General features: G+C 37.6%; 1 protein-coding gene and 1 pseudogene across 4 annotated transcripts in view; one reads left to right on the top strand and one right to left on the bottom strand.

The window, feature by feature from the left end:
* Positions 1-20761, top strand: part of RGS22 (regulator of G protein signaling 22) — a 136136-nt gene that overhangs the window by 60350 nt on the left and 55025 nt on the right. For 2 of the 4 annotated variants that reach the window (XM_043601468.1, XM_043601465.1), the window contains exons 10-14: positions 3616-3790; positions 5800-5933; positions 13469-13583; positions 17507-17629; positions 18409-18510. In XM_043601468.1, the coding sequence (XP_043457403.1) occupies positions 3616-3790; positions 5800-5933; positions 13469-13583; positions 17507-17629; positions 18409-18510 (649 nt within the window). The remainder of the gene's footprint in view (positions 1-3615; positions 3791-5799; positions 5934-13468; positions 13584-17506; positions 17630-18408; positions 18511-20761) is intronic. The other 2 variants (XM_043601466.1, XM_043601467.1) reach the window with 2 other exon arrangements.
* Positions 12526-13370, bottom strand: LOC122496123 (annotated as a pseudogene).

The following is a 20761-nucleotide window of genomic DNA, read 5'->3' as shown; positions in this document are numbered from 1 at the left end:
TTTGGTTTCAAACTGAAGAATTCTTTGCCTAGTTCTAGATCCTAAAGATTTTCTTTTATGTTGTTTTCTAAAACCTTTCTGATTTTATGTATTACATTTAACTCTGTGCTCCACTTAGAGTTAATTTGTGTATAAGGTGTTAGGTTTAGGTCAAGTTTTGGTTGCTTTGGTTTTTGTTTTTTGAGAGATTTTTGCTTTTACTTACAGATATCCAGTTGTGCATCTTCACTTATTGAAAAGGCTATCCTTCCTCTTTCCTTCTTTTCTATGTTCTACATTAACATATAGGCAAGTCAAGTTGTAGAGCTTCATGTAACCACCATGGCAGTCAAGATGCAAACACTTCTTTTTTTAAAATTTTTTTTCACACTTATTTATTTTTGAGAGACAGAGAGAGACAGAGCACAGGCGGCGGTGGGGGGGGGGGGGGCAAAGAGAAAGGGAGACACAGAATCTGAAGCAGGCTCCAGGCTCTGAGCTGTCAGCACAGAGCCCGATGGGGGGCTGAAACTCACGAGCTGTGAGATCATGACCTGAGCCAAAGTCAGACGCCTAACCGACTGAGCCACCCAGGCGCCCCGAGATGCAATCATTTCTGTCACCCCCCAAACTCTCACACTAACCTTGTTACACTCCTTCTCCACTCCTGACCCCTGGCAACCACTGGTCTGTTACTTGTCACCACTTTTGTCATTTTGAGAATGTCACATAAATGAAATCATACAGTATGCAACCTGCGACTGACCTCTGTTGACAGCAAAATGCCATTGAAGCATAATGCATTCAAATTGTTGCATGTATCATAGCTTATATTTTTTAAATATAGCTTTCCAGTTCATTGTTGGTAAATAGCAATGTGATTCAATTTTGTGTGTACTCAGTATTAGAGAGGGCTAGAGCCCTCACATGGACCTGCTTTGCTTTTCCAGCTGTTTTGGTGCTCTTCCATTCTCAGGTCTGTCAGAGACTTCCTTCTACCTTCGTGCCAACACCGTGCACGTCTTGTGGCTGACAGTAGTCTGTCCTACCTACTTGTATCTTGGTGTTTGTGGGGATACCTTAACATTCTGTTATAAATGTTGTCCATGAGTTTTCAGTTTTTCTATCTAGTTGTCCTGTTTGTATGGAGGGATTCTGAGAGGTAGAAAAATGAATTGGGCCACATTGCCATTTTCCCAGAATCCTCTTATCTTTTTCTTGATCTAGCTAACTCATGTGTATTTAAATTTCAAACTAAAACATAAACCATTTGATGAATATTATGAAGCAAATACTTAGGTAACCACTACGTGGGCTGTAAAATAAAACATTGCCAAGATCACTGAAGATCCCTTATTGATTACAATATCCTCACTCCTCCTCAGAGGCAACCATTATCCTGACTTTTGTGATTGTCACCCTCTTTCTTTTCTTTATAGTTTTAGCAATGATGTATGCAAATAAGTCCCTAAATGTATACTTTTGTCTGCCTGTTCTACAACTTTATGTAAATGGAACCATTATGTAAATGGATGCATATTGTGCAATCACATGCATCAACATTAGATGGAAGATTTGTCTGTAATTAAGAATTTTAGGGGCGCCTGGGTGGCTCAGTCGGTTGGGCGTCCGACTTCAGCTCAGGTCATGATCTCGCGGTCTGTGAGTTTGAGCCCCGCGTCGGGCTCTGTGCTGACAGCTTGGAGCCTGGAGCCTGTTTCGGATTCTGTGTCTCCCTCTCTCTCTGACCCTCCCCCATTCATGCTCTGTCTCTCTCTGTCTCAAAAGTAAATAAACGTTAAAGAAATTAAAAAAAAAGAATTTTAATAATTTTCATTGCATATTGGTATTTCTTTAACATTTCGGTTGTTTCCTACTTTTCACAAAAGCAGTGCTGAGATGTGTATTCTTGTACACATAACCATTTTTCTACAGCAGCTGTGCCCATTTATTCTTTCACTGACAGAATATGAAAGTACCCATTGCTATAAATCCATGGTAGCATTTAGTATTGTCAGACTTCAAAATTTTTGCCTATGTCTTGGTGTGTCATTGGTGTCCTGTGGTTGTAACTGGCATTTCCTCGAGTGCTAGTGAGGCTGATAACCTTTTCAGTGCTTGTTCGTTATTTGGATTTCAATTGTCGTGATTTGCTTTTTTATCTCATTTGCCCATTTTTCTATTGGGAGATATACACATGCTTATGCACACACACACACGTAAACATCTATACATACATACGCACACATCGTATTGGATACAGTTCCTTTGATGTTTGATAGTATTATGTGACAGATGCCTTCTCCCACCTTCTAGAGATTGAGAATTAAGATGTGTGCAATCAGTGTAAATGAGAACTCATATGATGGAAGCATGAAAAATAATACAACACCAGTTTAGGATTGACTGTGACGCTTATTCCACAGTATTTGGTGAATTTACATAGTGGCTAATAAAAATTAATTCTATGAATGGAATAAGAATGGAATATTAAAAATGGTGGGGGCAGCAGAGACTTACACAGTCCACATGAATATAATGATGGAAATCAGAAAATTGAAACACCTAGATTTCCCAGTTAGTACATGTATGCTTTGTTGGATAAGGATCTTGTAGATATTCCCACTTATTGGTTGATATGAGAATAAGAGGTAATTTTGGATATTTCCACATCTGCAAGTAAGGGTTCTGAAATATAGTTAGGATGCCCATTCAGATTTATACAGTACGCTTTCTGAATTTAAATAAATTTGAACTTTGGATTCTCTTCCACTCCCAACCTGTGTTCACATCAGGGGAATATCTACTTTCTTTCTATTTTAGAGGGAAGCAATTTTATACCAAGACCTGAAATATGGAGTGGGAATTAGTCTTTGGGCTGTGGCATCAGGGGGGAAAACCTGGTCCAAGTAGCAATTAGCATCAGGCCTGACAGCTGGAGTTAACCCTCTAGCCAATAAAGAGCCCACAGACTAAATACCAGGATATCCATCCAATTAAGTATGGCCTTGACATTGTGCCAAACATTCTTTTTCCTGGGTTTCTGGAAGTAGTGTTAGTCTGTCATTTATATAAATTGTTGTTAAACTAATTCTTACCTTCAGATTTAAGGCTTGAAAATAGATCATATGAATCACAATTCACTTTAGTAGTACAGGTAAACATTTAAAAATGTTTATATATTTTAAAATGTGAATTTCGTCTACTAGTTTTTATTTGGTATAGATAAATACTAAACTGCCTTAAAATGATCACAGGTGCATTTTATGTTCATTTTACTAGAAACTATTTTTAAAATTTTATTTAAAAATAAATTAGTTTTTTAAAAAAATTCCTTCATCAAATAGATATGAGACTTCTTTTTCTGATCGAGTGGACAGTAATTTGAATGTAATTTTATTATTTTTTCCTAATGTATATTGCCTCTTTATATGAGTGAGTGTGATTTCAGGCAGTTGGTATATCATAGAGAAGTATATTTTTAAGGCCAGGCATCAGAAACAGAGGTGGAAATTTTTAGAAAAAGGGTTTGGTAAGACTGATAATTGTGAGCACTGGTATTATAGATTTTGTAGGCTTTCCATTTTGGAGACTTACTGTCTAGCTTAACCTTAAATTTGTTTTTCCTTTGACTAGGGCACCAAGATTCTGTGTTAGTCATTCATCCCCAGCAAAACATGCTAGTGCTGAACTGCAATTCTGGCATCTCCGTCAAGAGAAACCAAGGAAGGATGTTGACCCTTTTCCACAAATGGCAACCCTCTTGCCATTAAGACCTAAATCGTGCATTCCACAGGTATCTGATATGCAGGTAGGGTGGACATTTATACTTTGATCTCCTTATCAAGTGTATGGTAAAATATCCACGCTTGGGTTTTGTACACTAATACTTAAGTTTCATCATAAGTTTTTTGGGGGGTTGTTGTTTACATGCTGCAACAGTTATGAATTAAGAAAACCTATGGTCTGTTCTCCACCAATCAGCCAGAGTGATCCTTTAAAATACATGATCAGGTCACTCACCTGCTCCAGATTTTCTAGTGGCTTCCTCTCTGACTCAGAGGAAAATCCAAGGTCTTTACACAGCTATCCCTCCCCCTGCTAACTTCCTGACCTCATTTCCTACCACTCTTCTCTAACTTAGTCCACTCCAATCACACTGGCCTCTCTGTTGTTCTTTGAACACACCAAGCAAAAATCTGGAAGTTCTCTACATAATACACTTATTTTTTTTTAAAGAAAGCTTATTTCGGGGCGCCTGGGTGGCTCAGTCGGTTGAGCGTCTGACTTCGGCTCAGGTCATGATCTCACAGTCTGTGAGTTCGAGCCCCGCATCGGACTCTGTGCTGACCGCTCAGAGCCTGGAGCCTGTTTCGGATTCTGTGTCTCCCTCTTCTCTGACCCTCCCCCGTTCATGCTCTGTCTCTCTCTGTCTCAAAAATAAATAAACGTTAAAGAAAGCTTATTTCATTGTGGTGAAAAACACATAAAATTTATCATCTTAACCATTTTCAAGTATACACTTCAATGGTAGGTATATTTGTATTGTCGTGAAACAGATCTCCAGAACTTTTTTATCCTGCAGATTTGAAGCTACATACCCATTAAACAACTCCCCTTCTCCTGCTCCTACAGCCTCTGGTAACCACTATTATACATTCTGTTTTTATGAATTTGACCGCTTTGTATGATTCTTTTAATAAGCTCAGCCCCCTATGGTACCACTCATTTATTGAGTGCCGCTTAATGTCGTGCTGTGTTCTGAATTACTGAAACAGATGTGAGCCCTGATACCTAGGAAGTTATGTGTAAAACATACTTAAGTAATTAATTTTATTTATGGAATTCTTAAGAAAATATTAGTAGTTGTTAGGGACCTAGAGTGTATATAAGATTTTATTGTGTGTTCTGGGTAATAAAACATCGCAAATATATTCCTTGCTCTCCAGGAACATATATTATATTCTGTTAGAAGTTGACATATAAGAAAAGTTGGCGTTTGTTTTTCAAATAACAAAACTACTGGAAATTTGGAAACTGAAGAGACACATCACTCCTGATTTCACCTCCTTCTAGCAACTATTACTTATTTTCTCTTGGTCTTGTTGTGAATCTTAATTTTAATGCACTTATACTTCTGTATTCTGATTATTTCTTCTAACATCTTCCTCACATTTTTCCATGTGTGTCATAATTTCATAATCCTTACTCTTAAATTTTATATAATGTTACATTTATGTATGCCTGCCGTACTCAGATCAAAGTTGGACTTTTAAGTGTTTGTACTTTTTTGATTCATACATGTAGCTTTTACCAAATAGTTGACTTTTTACCATAAATAACATTTAAGAATGGGAACAAAAATAAAATGTCCAAAAATGGAAGGAAATAGTTTTGTTAAGATATAGGTCTTTAGTATGGACCAGTGGTGTCCTTGCTTCCTTTCCTACCTCCATTCCTCATCCTCCCATCTCCTCCCCCCAGATAGATGAAAACCTATTTGATTGTAGAATAAAGAAAAGGTCTTGTGAGGTTCTCCCTCTAGGAAAGAGTTTTCTTTCACAATGATATGAGTAGGTGTATACCAGCCTTTGGCCTTTCTTATACTCTAAAGAAGTTGTCAGGGATTCAGCATGTTGGTTATAGAAAAGTGGGAGTTTAGGAAGGAGTACATTTTTATTCTAGTGGGAAGCACAGTAGAGCGAGAGAGGAGATCTTCTAGTGATCAAAACAAACTCAAGGTATACGTACAGAGCTATGCTTTGTTTCCCCTTCATATTGGCTCATTTTTCACTGGTTTATTATTTTACCACTTGTTAGAAAGAAGAATCCAATTTATTACAACATCCTAAATCTCCCAAGAAACCACCTAGAGCAAAAACGGCAGTTCAAAAACCTTGGAAGAGCAAGTCTTTGTATCTGATTTCTTCGAAGGACGATGCGATTGAGAAAGGGTAGGTGTGGCTTTTTACGTGCCAAGTGTTATTCTGCAATGGTAAGACTTTGGAAGAATTGACAATTAAATTGAAATACAAAACTGAATACATAGATAGTTTTTACATGAGTTCCTTGTATTTCAGTGATAGGTATTAGAGTCAGGCATAGTCTAAATTAGGAGCACAACTCCTGAGATGAGTAATTTGAAATGGATGGTGCCTCTCATCTCCAGCCTGTCATGAGCTGTACAACCAAAAGACTTCTGAGAAGATTGCCCTCCAGCTCTCATTTGGTCTTTTTCAATAGTTTGGTATTTCTCGAACTTGAGTCTTGACTTGAAGTCATAAGACTCTCAAGAATATTGTCATTATTTAACACAGTATATTTATTCATTTAGCTTTGCCCACATATTTACTCTTTTCGTTGTTCTTTATTTCAAGTGGGATTATTTTCCTTCAACCTAAATAAATACCCTTTGATGTTAACTTTGGTGTGGGATCTGTTGGGGAATCATTTTTTGTTTACTAATTTATTACTTCACTTTCATTCTTTCCCTTTGAGATGAAACTCACATAACATAAAACTCACCATTTTAAATTTATTTTAAATTTTTTTTTATTTTTATAGACTGTGCCTAGGATCAGCCTGAGGTAAAACTTAGGGTCTTCTTAGGTCTTTCCTAGTATGTGCATTTTCCGGGCCATGTGTGGTTATTTTCTAACTTTTCCCTGCATATACAGTTGCATTTGAGTATCCTAATCTTTAATATCTGACTTCTAAAAGGAGGAAAAGAGAAAAATGGAGGTGGGGTTGGGGGTGGGGAAGGGCAATGTCTCTTTAAATTCCCTGGAAGTCACTTCAGCCTGAGGAGGACTGGGTGCTACAACAATGGCCACCTGCCTCTTGCACATCTGTGATCTGCAGCAGCGATCAGAGATCAGAACACAGATGCCTGATAATTTGGTAGACATGGTCCTTTCTGCTCACCCTGGCTCTTGCAGCTGCGTGCGGAATGCTCCAGGAACACTTGCTCAGCTGTCTGCCACAGGGCTGGGGATGGGGGAAGGGTAAATGCTGCCGTGCTAGGAGCTCTAACTGACCAAAATTAACCACGGTTTACTGTCCAAGCCTTCCCCTGGAAATTGAAAGCCTTAAGTAGATTCCAGAGCTCCGAAATAGTTACATTAGATTCCGCCAGTTCAATTATTGTCTAGGTGGGGAAGTAGGTTCCCGGTGCTTCCTACTCTGACGTCTTCTCAGAATCCTCACCCCTGGGAATTTTCTTTCCTCAATGAGTTTTGGCCCCCAAACTCCTTTTTTCAATTTATTCCTTTTTTAATGTATTATCATCATCGTCATCATCATCATCATCATCATTAATTTTAATTCTAGTGTAGTTAATATATAGTGTTATATTAGTTTCAATGCTATATTAGCTTATAGTTGATTAAATCATAAGGTTTATAGTTGATTAAATAGTTCCATGTATTACTCCGTGCTCGTCAAGGTAAGTGTACTCTTAATCCCCTTCCCTATTTCACTCTTTTCCCCCGCCCTCCCATCTACCTTCACAATCATCTGTCTGTTCTGTACAGTTAAGGGTCTGTTATTTTAGTTTCTCTCTTTTTTTCCCCTTTGCTCATTTGTTTTGTTTCTTAAATTCCACATATGAGGGAAATCATGGTATTTGTCTTTCTCTGACTGGCTTATTTTGCTTAGCATTACACTCTCTAGATCCATCCATGTTGTTGCAAATGGCAATATTTCATAATTTTTTTATGGTGAATAATATTCCCTTGTATATATATACCACTTCTTTTATGTTGTCCATTATGTTACCTTTTTAAAAGTTTTTTATTCTAATTTCAGTATACTTAACACAGTGTAATATTAGTTTCAGGTGTATAATATAGGGATTCAACACTTCCATACAACACCCTGTGTTCATCACAAATGATTCTTAATCCCCATCACCTATTTTGCCCATCTCCCCATCTACCTCCCCTCTGGTAACCATCAGTTTGTTCTTTATGATTAAGAGTCTCTTTCTTGGTCTGCCTCCCTCTGTCTCTTTTTTCCTTTGCTCATTTTTTTTGGTTTCCTAAATTCCACATATGAATGAAATCAAATGGTATTTCTCTTTCTCTGACTGGCTTATTTCACTTAACATTATATTCTCTAGCTCTTTCCAAGTTGTTGCAAATGGCAAGATTTCTTTTTTTATGGCTGAATAATATTCCATTGTGTGTGTGTGTGTATGTGTGTGTGTGTGTGTATGTGTGTGTGTATACACATATATAAAATCATACCACATCGTCTTCATCCATTCACCTATTGATGGACAGTTCGGCTGCCTCCATAATTGTACAATATGCATACATGTACAATATACATACGTGAATTAGTGTTTTTGTATTGGGTAAATACCCAATTGTGCAATTACTAGATTGTAGGGTAGTTCTATTTTTAACTTTTTGAGGAACGTCCATACTGTTTCCCAGAGTGGCTATCCCAGTTCTCACTGCCACCAACAGTGCAAGAGGGTTCCTTTTTCTCCACATCCTCACCAACACTTGTTTCTTGTGGTTTTGATTTTAGCCATTCTGACCGGTGTGAGGTGATATCTCATTGTAGTTTTGATTTGCATTTCTTTGATGATGAGTGATGTTGAACATCTTTTCATGTGTTTGTTGGCCATCCGTATGCCGTCTTTGGAGAAATGTTTGTTCATGTCTTCTGCCCAATTTTAAATTGGATTATTTGTTCTTTGGTGTTGCATTGTGTAAATTCTTTATATATTTTTGTTCCTACCCCTTTATTGGATATGTCATTTGTAAGTATCTTCTCCCATTCTGTAGGTTGTCTTCTAGTTTTTTTTTTTTTTTTTGGTGGTTTCCTTTGCTGTGAAGAAGCACAGCACTTACTTCAATCAAGTCCCAATGGTTTCTGTCTACTTTTGTTTCCCTTGCCTCAGGAGACATATCTAGAAACGTGATTATGGTTGGTGTCCATGAAATTATTGCTGGTGTTTTCTTGTAGGGGTTTATGATTTTAGGTCTCACATTTAGGTCCTTAATCCATTTCGAGTTTATCTTTGTGTGTGGTGTGAAAATGTGGTCCAGCTTCATTCTTTTGCATGTAGCTGTCCAGTTTTCTCAGCACCATTTGTTGAAGAGAATGTCTTTTTCCCATTGCATATTCTGTCTCTTTTGTTGAAGATTAATTGACCATATAATTGTGGGTTTATTTCTGTTGGCCCCTAAATTCTTAGCTACATTGTTAGCACTCAATTTTTTTTCTAGCAGATTAATTTTTGTATCTTTTTTTTCAGTTTATCTAGTTGGTCTTCAAAGGGAGAGTTGGTCTAAATCACCTTGTCTGCTAATTCCAAAAATAGCAGTTAATAAGTTTTGGTTGTAGACACTTTTCTTGCATTATATTAGTTCCCATGAATTCATCCCCATGAAGAAGACATTATCTTAATTTTTCAAGTGATAAAACAAGTGAAAAGACATACAGGTATGAACTGAGAGAAAAGTTGAATTTTGAGAACTATGCATTGTTTTTATGTTTAAGTTTTGGCTAGATATAGTGTATTACAGTAAAAGGCAAGATAAAAGCTAAAACAATAATGGAGGTTCAGATAGTGACATTTTTCTGTGTCACATTAGGGAATTTGGAGTTGATTTCCCATGCAGTGAAGAACATCTAGAGAGTTTTGTGTGTGTGTCACTTATTAAAATTAAATTATTTTATTTTCAAAATTGGAAATATATACATGGTTCAAAAATAGTATCATGTTATACACTTATTGCATACCTTTGTATTTTTCTTAATATTTAAAAAATATTTATTTATTTGTTTTGAGAGAGAGGGAGAGAGAGAATCCCAAGCAGGCCCTGCTCTGTCAGTGCAGAACCTGACATGGGACGTGATCTCATGAACCATAAGATCACGACCTGAGCTGAAGTCAAGAGTCAGACACTTAACCAACTGAGCTACCCAGGCGCCCCTATGTATCTTTGTTTTTACTGAATTTATCTAAAGTGTTTCATAGCAGTAAATGTACTACAGTAATAGATATACTGTAATCTGTGTTTTCTGTCGTTTCTTGTTCTTATAATCTTATCTCTCCTTATGTCTGGTTATCTTTCATTTTATGCCAAGTTCTGTTGTATTTGTACTCTATTAAGGGACATGGACATTATTTCCAGTATTTGTCATTATTAAAAACAATGTTGCAATGGATATTGTACATTTGCTATATTTCATGTTAATGCATATGTCTACAGGATAATTTCCTAAAAGAAGAATTTCTAAATCCAAATTCATGTGATTTAAAAAATTTTTAAGATATTACCAAATTGTATTTAATAGGAGTTGTAACAATTTATACTCCTTTCAGATGTATGAGAGCATCCAGGCTACTCTGTGCCTTTTAATTAGAGAGTTTAGTCCATTTCCATGTAAAATAATTATTGATAGGTATGGACTCATTGTCATTTTATTAATTGCTTTCTGGCTATTTTATAATTCCTTTGTTCCTTTTTTTCTTGCTCTCTTCTTTTGGAATTTGATGATTTTCTGTACAGGGAAAAGGTATTTTAAGGTGGCAGAGACTTGAGCTTGTTAATATGCTTAGAGTAGTATCTAGTGAAAAGGAAGAAGTTAAAGATTGTTGAGAAAGAAGAAGATCTGTATTTTCTTTTTTTAAAGTTTATTTATTTTGAGAGAAACAGTGCATGCATATGTGTGTGAGCTGGGGAGGGGCAGAGAGAGAGGGAGAGAGCGAGAATCCCAAGCAGGCTCCATGCTGATAGCATGTGACTCAGCATGACGTGGAGCTCAATCTCACGAATTGTGAGATCATGACTTGAGCTGGATTCAAGAGTTGGATGCTTAACTGACTGAGCCACCCAGGCACCCTAAAGGTTTGTATTTTCAATGGAGAATGGAAAGAAGAGTTCAAGAACAAAGGCCATGGGATTAACCTTCAACAGGAGATAGGACACTTTTTCCTGAGACAGGATGGAAGGAAATAAGGCTAAGTATAGGTGGATGTATTTGTTGATAAATAATTTAAGTCTTTTCAGGTGCAAATTACAGAAAACTTGACTGACTGTGGCATAGACAAATTGGGCTTATTTTTCTGACAGAATAAGAAATCTAAGGGTAGGTAACTGCCAGCATTACTTCCCTGGATCAGAAGTATTAGGGCCTGAATTTTTGTAATGTTCTTTGCCATTCTTTCATGTTCATTGATGTTATAGCTCCAGACATCAAGCTTTCCAATCGTAAAGGAAGAAGGGCAATTTTCATTTCATCTTTTCCCTTTGGTCAGAAAAGCAAGCTTTCTTAGAAACTCCCCAGCAGACTTCATTTTGTATCTCACTAGTCATAACGATATCACATGATAATCCTTCTCTGCAAGATGGTCTTAGAAAGTGAATATTTAGCTTTATCAGTATGTCAGTGGTGCTAGTTATAAAGCTCTGTCACTGGGAATGGGTGTTGAGTTAGCCAGTCAAACAGTGTCTCCTTCATTGGGGAGTGGAAACTGAAGCACGTTGTACCTACCTCTTCCCTGAGAAACTGAAGCATATTTTACCTACATTTTGTCTGAGAAGAAGCAGCAAAGTAATCTGCTGGCAGATTGGAATGCAGATATATTGGTGAAGTGGAATGGGCGTTTTATGGAGCTGGAAAATAGGGTTTAGAATAATTGCAGTGCGTTATGGAGAGGGAGCTGGATAAGAAAATATAACAAGATAATGTCTGAAGTCATTAGTCTAGCTCCAAAATCTTCCATTATCTCACCTCACACTACCACATATAAATCCTTATGAATCCCACCTGTTGTGAGGATTAAATATGATAATGTGAATTGTATTTAGCACAGTGTTTGGTATGTGTTATATAGTATTCACTTAACTGTTAGTGTCCTCTTACCCTAAACAAATTAGTTCACTTGCTGCCTCATTTTATTTTATTTTATTTTATTTTATTTTATTTTATTTTATTTTATTTTATTTTATTTTATTTTAATTTAATTTAATTTTTTACTTGCTGCCTTTTAAACAAGGCTTTCCCTACCTACTTTCATTTTTGCTCACTATTCTCCCCATCTAAAGAACCTTTCTAAACACACCCACCCACCCACACACACACACACACGTACGCACACACACACGCACACACATATACATGCACACACACACATGCACACACAGAATTCATCTCCTACCCAGTTTTTCAGGGAAAATATCATTTCTTTCATTACTAATACAGCTCAAAGAAACTTCTTGTTCTTACATTCCATAGTATTTATTATCCATTCCCATCATTTGGCATCTATAATATATTCTTGAATTCATTCAACCAACAGTTACGTTATTGAGAGTCATCTTTCTGTAGGACTAGATTTCATTTTTTCAACCATCTCTTAAAGGCTGTACCTGATACTTGCACTGTTTTTCTCCCTATTCTCTCACAGTGTCCAGACGCATTTGTAAGATTTATATATGCGTATAAATAAATTCAAATATTATATTCAAATATATGTACATATGTATTCAAATACATATATATGTGTATGTGTAATGGAAAAAGAAAAGCTTCAAAACCGGAGTGTGTTGCCCTGTTAAGAATATCTGATATGCATTTCAAGTATTGGAAGGCAGTCATTTTTACCAAAGGACAATGTCACTAGGACATATGGATTGTAATTGTAATACAAAGTATGCAAATACAATAGTTAATGGCAGCAGAAAGAGGAGCCACTGGCAGAGACACAGAACAATGAGTAGGTGCTTTGGGAGTAAGGCTCTGGGAGATGAAGGACACTGGCCCCAGGTCTGGGGTGGATGTCTGGCCAGACATCTGGGCTCCAAGGGGGATGCACATAACTGGCAGGATTCTAGGAGAGGGCACCACTCAACCTCCAAACAAGCCTCTAGCTCACAGTCCCAATGGATATGCTTTCTGACTTCCAGGAGGATTTCTTTTCCGACATGAAGTAACAATACAGGAAACCTAAGACAATAGCGCCTATGATGGGCAAAATCCAATATGACCAGCAACTTTTGCACAGGTATCTTTTGAAGGGTCCTTGTTACCACTTTCAGGTTTAAGATCACTTGGATGCACATCACCAATATAGTACTACTTGAGCATTTCTGTGGCATCAGAGGAGTGGCCTACGTCTTCAAAGCTTTTACTTGTGTCTGCACCAGCTTGTTCCTGTAGAACCTCTTCTCCCCCAGGATGCTTGTTAAGGAAATGGGTGATATCATAGACTCTCCTGTGGATCACCAGCCATATCTCCTTCATGTAGTTGTGCTTCACTGCCTCCTCCAGTCAGTAATACAGCTGATAGAGGTCTTGACCCCTTGCCTTTTTCCATTTTTGCTGCTTGCTTCCACACTTGCAATTGGGCCTAAGACACCTCTTCTCCACCACTATCTGGGTTTCTGTCACTCCTAAGAATTGATGCCATGTATACCAAGGGTACTCAAAATATGTTGATCAATTAGTTCTCATTCTTATAATTTAGATTGAGGCACAGATCAGAAAGCACCAGAGTTATTCGCTTAACATCTTTTACTGATATTTCTGAATGTCTGAAGCCCCAGCTGGATAGAAGATACACTTATACAGAAGAATCTTTGGTAAGTATTTTGAGATTAATTTGATTCTTCATTTAACTGACTTTAGAGAATTCTTTTAAATGTTTATTTGTTTATTTTCAGAGAGAATGCACGTGTGTGCAAGCTGGGAGGGGCAGAGAGAGAGAAGAGGGAGAGAGAATCCCAAGTAGGCTCCATGCTGTCAGCACAGAGCCTGATCCATGGCTTGATTTCATGAACCATGAAATCATGACCTGAGCTGAAATCAAGAGTGGGATGCTTCACTGACTGAGCCACCCCGGTGCCCTACTTCAGAGAATTTTTATTGATTTATCATAGTATTTTTTCTTTACTAAACAACGCATTTTATTTTCTCCTTCTGAAATGATTTTTTTAATGTTTGTTAAATTTATTTTTGAGAGAGCGAGAGACAGCACGAGTGGGGAAGGGGGCAGAGAGGGACAGAGACACAGAATTCGAAGCAGGCTCCAGGCTCCAGGCTGTCAGTACAGAGCCCAATGGGAGGCTAAAACCCACAAGCCATGAGATCATGACCTGAGCCGAAGTCAGACACCAACTGACTGAGCCACCCAGGTGCCCCCCTGAGAAGGATTTTTATACAGAAATTTCCTCTGTGTTTCCTTTTATAGTACCATGTTGCTATATACTCCCGTTGGTTACTATTTTCAAAAACAGCTGTGTTCTGGTTTAGACACACAATAAGACTATTATTTTTATTAAATTGTTAACATTGGATAAAAAATAATTTTAATGTTCTCTTGGGAACTTAGACTTTTTTTTTTTTCTGAAATTTATTGACAAATTGGTTTCCATACAACACCCAGTGCTCATCCCAAAAGGTGCCCTCCTCAATACCCATCACCCACCCTCTCCTCCCTCCCACCCCCCATCAACCCTCAGTTTGTTCTCAGTTTTTAACAGTCTCTTATGCTTTGGCTCTCTCCCATTCTAACCTCTTTTTTTTTTTTTCCTTCCCCTCCCCCATGGGTTCCTGTTAAGTTTCTCAGGATCCACATAAGAGTGAAACCATATGGTATCTGTCTTTCTCTGTATGGCTTATTTCACTTAGCATCACACTCTCCAGTTCCATCCACGTTGCTACAAAAGGCCATATTTCATTTTTTCTCATTGCCACATAATATTCCATTGTGTATATAAACCACAATTTCTTTATCCATTCATCAGTTGATGGACATTTAGGCTCTTTCCATAATTTGGCTATTGTTGAGAGTGCTGCTATGAACATTGGGGTACAAGTGGCCCTATGCATCAGTACTCCTGTATCCCTTGGATAAATTCCTAGCAGTGCTATTGCTGGGTCATAGGGTAGGTCTATTTTTAATTTTCTGAGGAACCTCCACACGGCTTTCCAGAGCGGCTGCACCAATTTGCATTCCCACCAACAGTGCAAGAGGGTTCCCGTTTCTCCACATCCTCTCCAGCATCTATAGTCTCCTGATTTGTTCATTTTGGCCACTCTGACTGGCGTGAGGTGATACCTGAGTGTGGTTTTGATTTGTATTTCCCTGATAAGGAGCGACGCTGAACATCTTTTCATGTGCCTGTTGGCCATCCGGATGTCTTCTTTAGAGAAGTGTCTATTCATGTTTTCTGCCCATTTCTTCACTGGGTTATTTGTTTTTTGGGTGTGGAGTTTGGTGAGCTCTTTATAGATTTTGGATACTAGCCCTTTGTCCGATATGTCATTTGCGAATATCTTTTCCCATTCCGTTGGTTGCCTTTTAGTTTTGTTGGTTGTTTCCTTTGCTGTGCAGAAGCTTTTTATCTTCATAAGGTCCCAGTAATTCACTTTTGCTTTTAGTTCCCTTGCCTTTGGGGATGTGTCGAGTAAGAGATTGCTACGGCTGAGGTCAGTGAGGTCTTTTCCTGCTTTCTCCTCTAAGGTTTTGATGGTTTCCTGTCTCACATTGAGGTCCTTTATCCATTTTGAGTTTATTTTTGTGAATGGTGTGAGAAAGTGGTCTAGTTTCAACCTTCTGCATGTTGCTGTCCAGTTCTCCCAGCACCATTTGTTAAAGAGGCTGTCTTTTTTCCATTGGATGTTCTTTCCTGCTTTGTCAAAGATGAGTTGGCCATACGTTTGTGGGTCTAGTTCTGGGGTTTCTATTCTATTCCATTGGTCTATGTGTCTGTTTTGGTGCCAATACCATGCTGTCTTGATGATGACAGCTTTGTAGGAGAGGCTAAAGTCTGGGATTGTGATGCCTCCTGCTTTGGTCTTCTTCTTCAAAATTCCTTTGGCTATTCGGGGCCTTTTGTGGTTCCATATGAATTTTAGGATTGCTTGTTCTAGTTTCGAGAAGAATGCTGGTGCAATTTTGATTGGGATTGCATTGAATGTGTAGATAGCTTTGGGTAGTATTGACATTTTGACAATATTTATTTTTCCAATCCATGAGCAGGGAATGTCTTTCCATTTCTTTAAATCTTCTTCAATTTCCTTCATAAGCTTTCTATAGTTTTCAGCATACAGATCCTTTACATCTTTGGTTAGATTTATTCCTAGGTATTTTATGCTTCTTGGTGCAATTGTGAATGGGATCAGCTTCTTTATTTGTCTTTCTGTTGCTTCATTGTTAGTGTATAAGAATGCAACTGATTTCTGTACATTGATTTTGTATCCTGCCACTTTGCTGAATTCCTGTATCAGTTCTAGCAGACTTTTGGTGGAGTCTATCGGATTTTCCATGTATAATATCATGTCATCTGCAAAAAGCGAAAGCTTGACTTCATCTTTGCCAATTTTGATGCCTTTGATTTCCTTTTGTTGTCTGATTGCTGATGCTAGAACTTCCAGCACTATGTTAAACAGCAGCGGTGAGAGTGGGCATCCTTGTCGTGGGGAACTTAGACTTTTTATGAAATTCTATTTCCAGTGTGTGTCTACCTTGATAATGTGGATTTACTATATCAGTTGGAGGTGACAAGTTTACATTCCCTAAGGACTCTACTTTAGGTAGAAACCTTGGTAGTCCCAATAGAGTCTGAACACTTAGATATAATTTTGCGTATCTTTTTATTTTATTCTAAGCAAACAGTGCTCTTTTTCTTCCAACTAAGATTTTTTTCCCACCAAAATAATGATTTAAAAAAAATTTTGGAATACCAATAGTTAAACATCATAAAAACATTAAATTCTCACTTTAGAATTTGTTTAGCAGAGGGATAGAGATAGAGAGACACTATAACAATGCCTTAAATTGTTCATGCCACAGTTATCTCAAGATTACAAAGAAGTCTGAGTTCCACACAGCAAATACCAAAGAGTTCCTATGAACAGTAGATATCCTTTTGTTTTGTAGTCACTCTTGTGCTTGGGGAAGTAGCCAGCTTTCTGTGTTTCAAGAATGGTATTACGGTTGCCAGCATTGTTGGCAGAGAGGCCCCAAAATAACAAAGTTTTATGAGAACTTATATTGCCATTGACTCTCTGAAGGCCTTGACCTGTACAGGGTGAGACTGTCCAAAGAGGGGACCCCCTGAAGACAGTTAATGAGCAGCACTGAGAAACCTTGAAGATGGTTCTTTTTATAACTTTCTTGTAGCTATTATAGCATCACCTCAAGGCTAAAATAATAGTAAATATGTAGGAAAGAGGCCACCAACAGAGATTTGGAAGCCTCCTAAAATGGTATCACTGTGCCTGAAACATGAAAATAATGGAGGTTGAGAAGTCGCTTTAACATTAAGTTTGAAATCAGATTGGTTTATAATAGAATGAAGTCTGCTGCTAGGGTTGGCTCCATAAATGACAGTCAGAGGCAAACATACTGCATTAATTACTTATATGGTACAAAAGTAAGATAAAAAGTCCAGCAGGAAAATGACAGCCTGGAAGAATTTATGAAACCCTGTTGTTGGACAATGTCGTAAAAAATCACCATGTTCTTGGGTGGATCATGGACTTCTGTTTTGTTATCTAGGTTAAAACCATGGAAGATGGTGCCTTGGGAGGATTTGACATGGAAAATTTGTTGCAATCTTTGTATGTAGAAAATAGAGCTGGATTCTTCTTTACCAAATTCTGTGAGCACTCAGGAAATAAGGTAAAAAACAATGATTTTAAATCTAATTTTATACCTTTACCTTAGCTTAAAATAAGAGAAGTTGAACTAATTCAGTGCTCAAATAATTACATTTGATGTTAAAATCCCATTTCTTCTGGTAATAAATTTTATTCTAAATATTTAGTAACAAATGTAAACATCTCAATTATCATTTTCTTTGTTCACTATCCTAGTAAAATTACAAAGAAAACAAAATACAGAGAAGGATTGACTTGCATTATTAGCAATTTATTCTCATGTAATTTTGTTTTAGTGTAATATAAATTAAATTCAGAGTTGGTTTCTATCAGTCCTTTAATTTTTATTAAAAAGAACTCTAATAATTAGAAATTGCAATGGATAGTGGAAAATTTGCCGGTTTTTTTTGTTTTGTTTTGTTTTGCTCGATATAAAGTATTTCAGTGGTTCAATTATGAGAGTAGTGGTTGGGTTTAATATGATATGCATTTGCTCATATACATCAAAATACCTGGTTTCATGCCAGAAATATGTAATTACTCTTTAATTGTTAACTAGCATGCTTCCTATTTTAATGGCCAATTATGTGAGAGGCATACATGCAAGATATAATATTTTAGTGACAATACCAAGAAATATTTTGTATGTTGCCAATTTGTAATAGAAGATAAAACCGTCTTAAATTGAACCTGATTTATGGCAACACCATGGAACTAAACAATTAATTATATTTGAAATCAGAGCTTTGTAGGGCTTTAATAATTGGGTGGTAATGATTTATGTATTTTTTCCATCTGCAGTTGTGGAGGAATAGTGTGTACTTTTGGTTTGACCTACAGGCTTATCATCAGCTCTTCTACCAAGAAACACTTCACCCTTTTAAAGTATGCAAACAAGCCCAAGTAAGTACTAAATAATGTTGGCTCAATGGGCAGCTCTGAGTACACAGAGACGTGAAGAAGTTGTGTCCAGCCCCAAGCAAGAGAAATCTGGGCGTACAGGCAAAAAGGGAGCTGTTCCCTCGCTGCCATGGGATTACTTTATTTAAATGTCAGTAGAATATTGTTTTGTAATCTGATTTGTGGGTTTCCAGTTTTATCTATTTTGTTTGGTTTGCTTTATTTTCTCTTTGCTAGCAATTACTTGGTCTTCCAAAAAAGGACATCCCATATTTTTTTTTTATTTATGCCTTTTTGGTTTGGTTGTGAGTGATTTAAAAGAGAACCCAAGAGAGGACTTGTCATGAATCATTGAAGTGATGGGGAGCAGAGGCATTGACCAAAGTGTTTGCTGAGCTTCTTGCAGAAATCAACTGTGGACAGACTCAGGCTGGTGACCTTGTAGAGGGCGGGAAAGGATGTTGACTGTGTGTGGTGTAGGCTCTGTGTCGTCGCCTGTGCTTGTGTGTTCCACACCATGGAGACCAATACTGAGTGGTAGAGAACATCTCAAGACCACCCTGAAGCAAAACAGAGGAGGAAAAAAAGATAGAGGAGGAAGAATAGAGGATTCCCTGCAGAAGGAGACAGAGAGAATGGCCTCTTTTGAGGGGGGAGAATGAAAGGGAATAGAATTATGACTCAAGCTGACAATCTTTTCAGTTTTTTATTCTTAGGATTTTATGATCTTTTATGGAGAGAAGTCTTCAAGCCTAGAAAACTGCAAATCACGTCCGTATCTGTTGCCCATTTAAGGGGTTCTTACAAGCTGGAATAGTCCCATTCCAGAGAACCTCTCCCTGAATGATGCGGAGTTAGTTGTGTCATATTATTTATTACTTTACACTCTTATTCAAGATAGTGTAGAGTATTGCTGCCGGATGTTTGTTGTTAGCTTCCACCACCTGCACTCTGGCTTTGATAACCATGCTTTGGAAATCAGCTGACAGAGCTTTGTACTATTTTTACTATGCAAACAAGGGCTTCAGCTTCTACCTGGTCTGGATCTGGCTCTGTGCAATCGTAGAGTTATATCTCTAATTTGCCAGTGCCATTTTTTGAGACCACACCGTGGGCTCTTCCGTTGTTAACCCTTTACCTGTGAGTCTCCACTTGCCCTCCTCCCCCTAAACTATTGCCTCTCGGGTGGAGTACCATCTGTTATTTATTATGTTCTCACTACTGCAAAGCCTCCTCCTCCAAAAATCTTCAGCTGCTCAATCAAGTGGGTCTTTGTTGTTGTTGTAATCACCATATTTCCCTGCACTTGTAAAAGTGGAAATTCTTTTTAAGTTTGTTAGACTTACTAACTCTTAGTAATGATATTATTCAATCTGCTATAGAAGTATTGTGAGATAGGATGCAGCTAAATTTTGGTTATTCTGAGGTGGATTATTCTGTTTTGGGGTTACCAAGGTCCATAAACTTTTTATCCTCCTCTAGATTATCTTTAAAAAAATTTTTAAAGGGGCACCTGGGTGGCTCAGTTGGTTAAATGTCCAACTTTGGCTCAGGTCATGATCTTGCAGTTTGTGGGCTGGAGCCCCACGTTGGGCTCTGTGCTGACAGCTCAGAGCCTGAAGCCTGCTTCGGATTCTGTGTCTCCCTCTCTCTGTCCCTCCCCCACTCATGTTCTGTCTCTCAAAAAAATAAGTAAATGTTAAAAATTTTTTTTTAAAAAAGAACTATAATTGGCATACAGTGTTATATACAACATAGTGATTCAACACTTCTGTACATTACTCAGTGTTCATCATTGTAAGTGAGTCACATCCATCACCAAATATTATTACATTATTGACTGTATTCCCTATGCTCTACTTTTCATCTCCGTGACTTATTTTATAACTGGAAGTTTGTACCTCTTAATCCTCTTTATCTATTTTATCCATCTCCTCACTTACCTCTCCTCTGGCAACCATCAGTTTGTTCTCGTATTTAAGGGTGTTTTTTTTGTTTGTTTGTTCATTTGTTTTGTTTTTTAGATTCCTCATGTAGCCCCAGAGGGTATTATGTTAAGTGAAATAACAGAGAAAGATAAATACCATGAATTCACTTATCCTTCCCTAGGTTATCTTATGGGGAGTCACAGCAGCTGGGGGGAGGGAAACAATGGAGAAAATTACTTTCAGGTGAATAGGGGGACACCAAAAGAGCAAGTCATGTTTTTGTTTTTGTTTTTTTACATCTATGGTTACTTTATGTTTTAGTTAAA

The sequence above is a fragment of the Prionailurus bengalensis genome, chromosome F2, assembly GCF_016509475.1.
Source record: "Prionailurus bengalensis isolate Pbe53 chromosome F2, Fcat_Pben_1.1_paternal_pri, whole genome shotgun sequence".
Lineage (NCBI taxonomy): Eukaryota > Metazoa > Chordata > Mammalia > Carnivora > Felidae > Prionailurus > Prionailurus bengalensis.
This window is presented reverse-complemented; position numbering and strand designations above follow the sequence as displayed.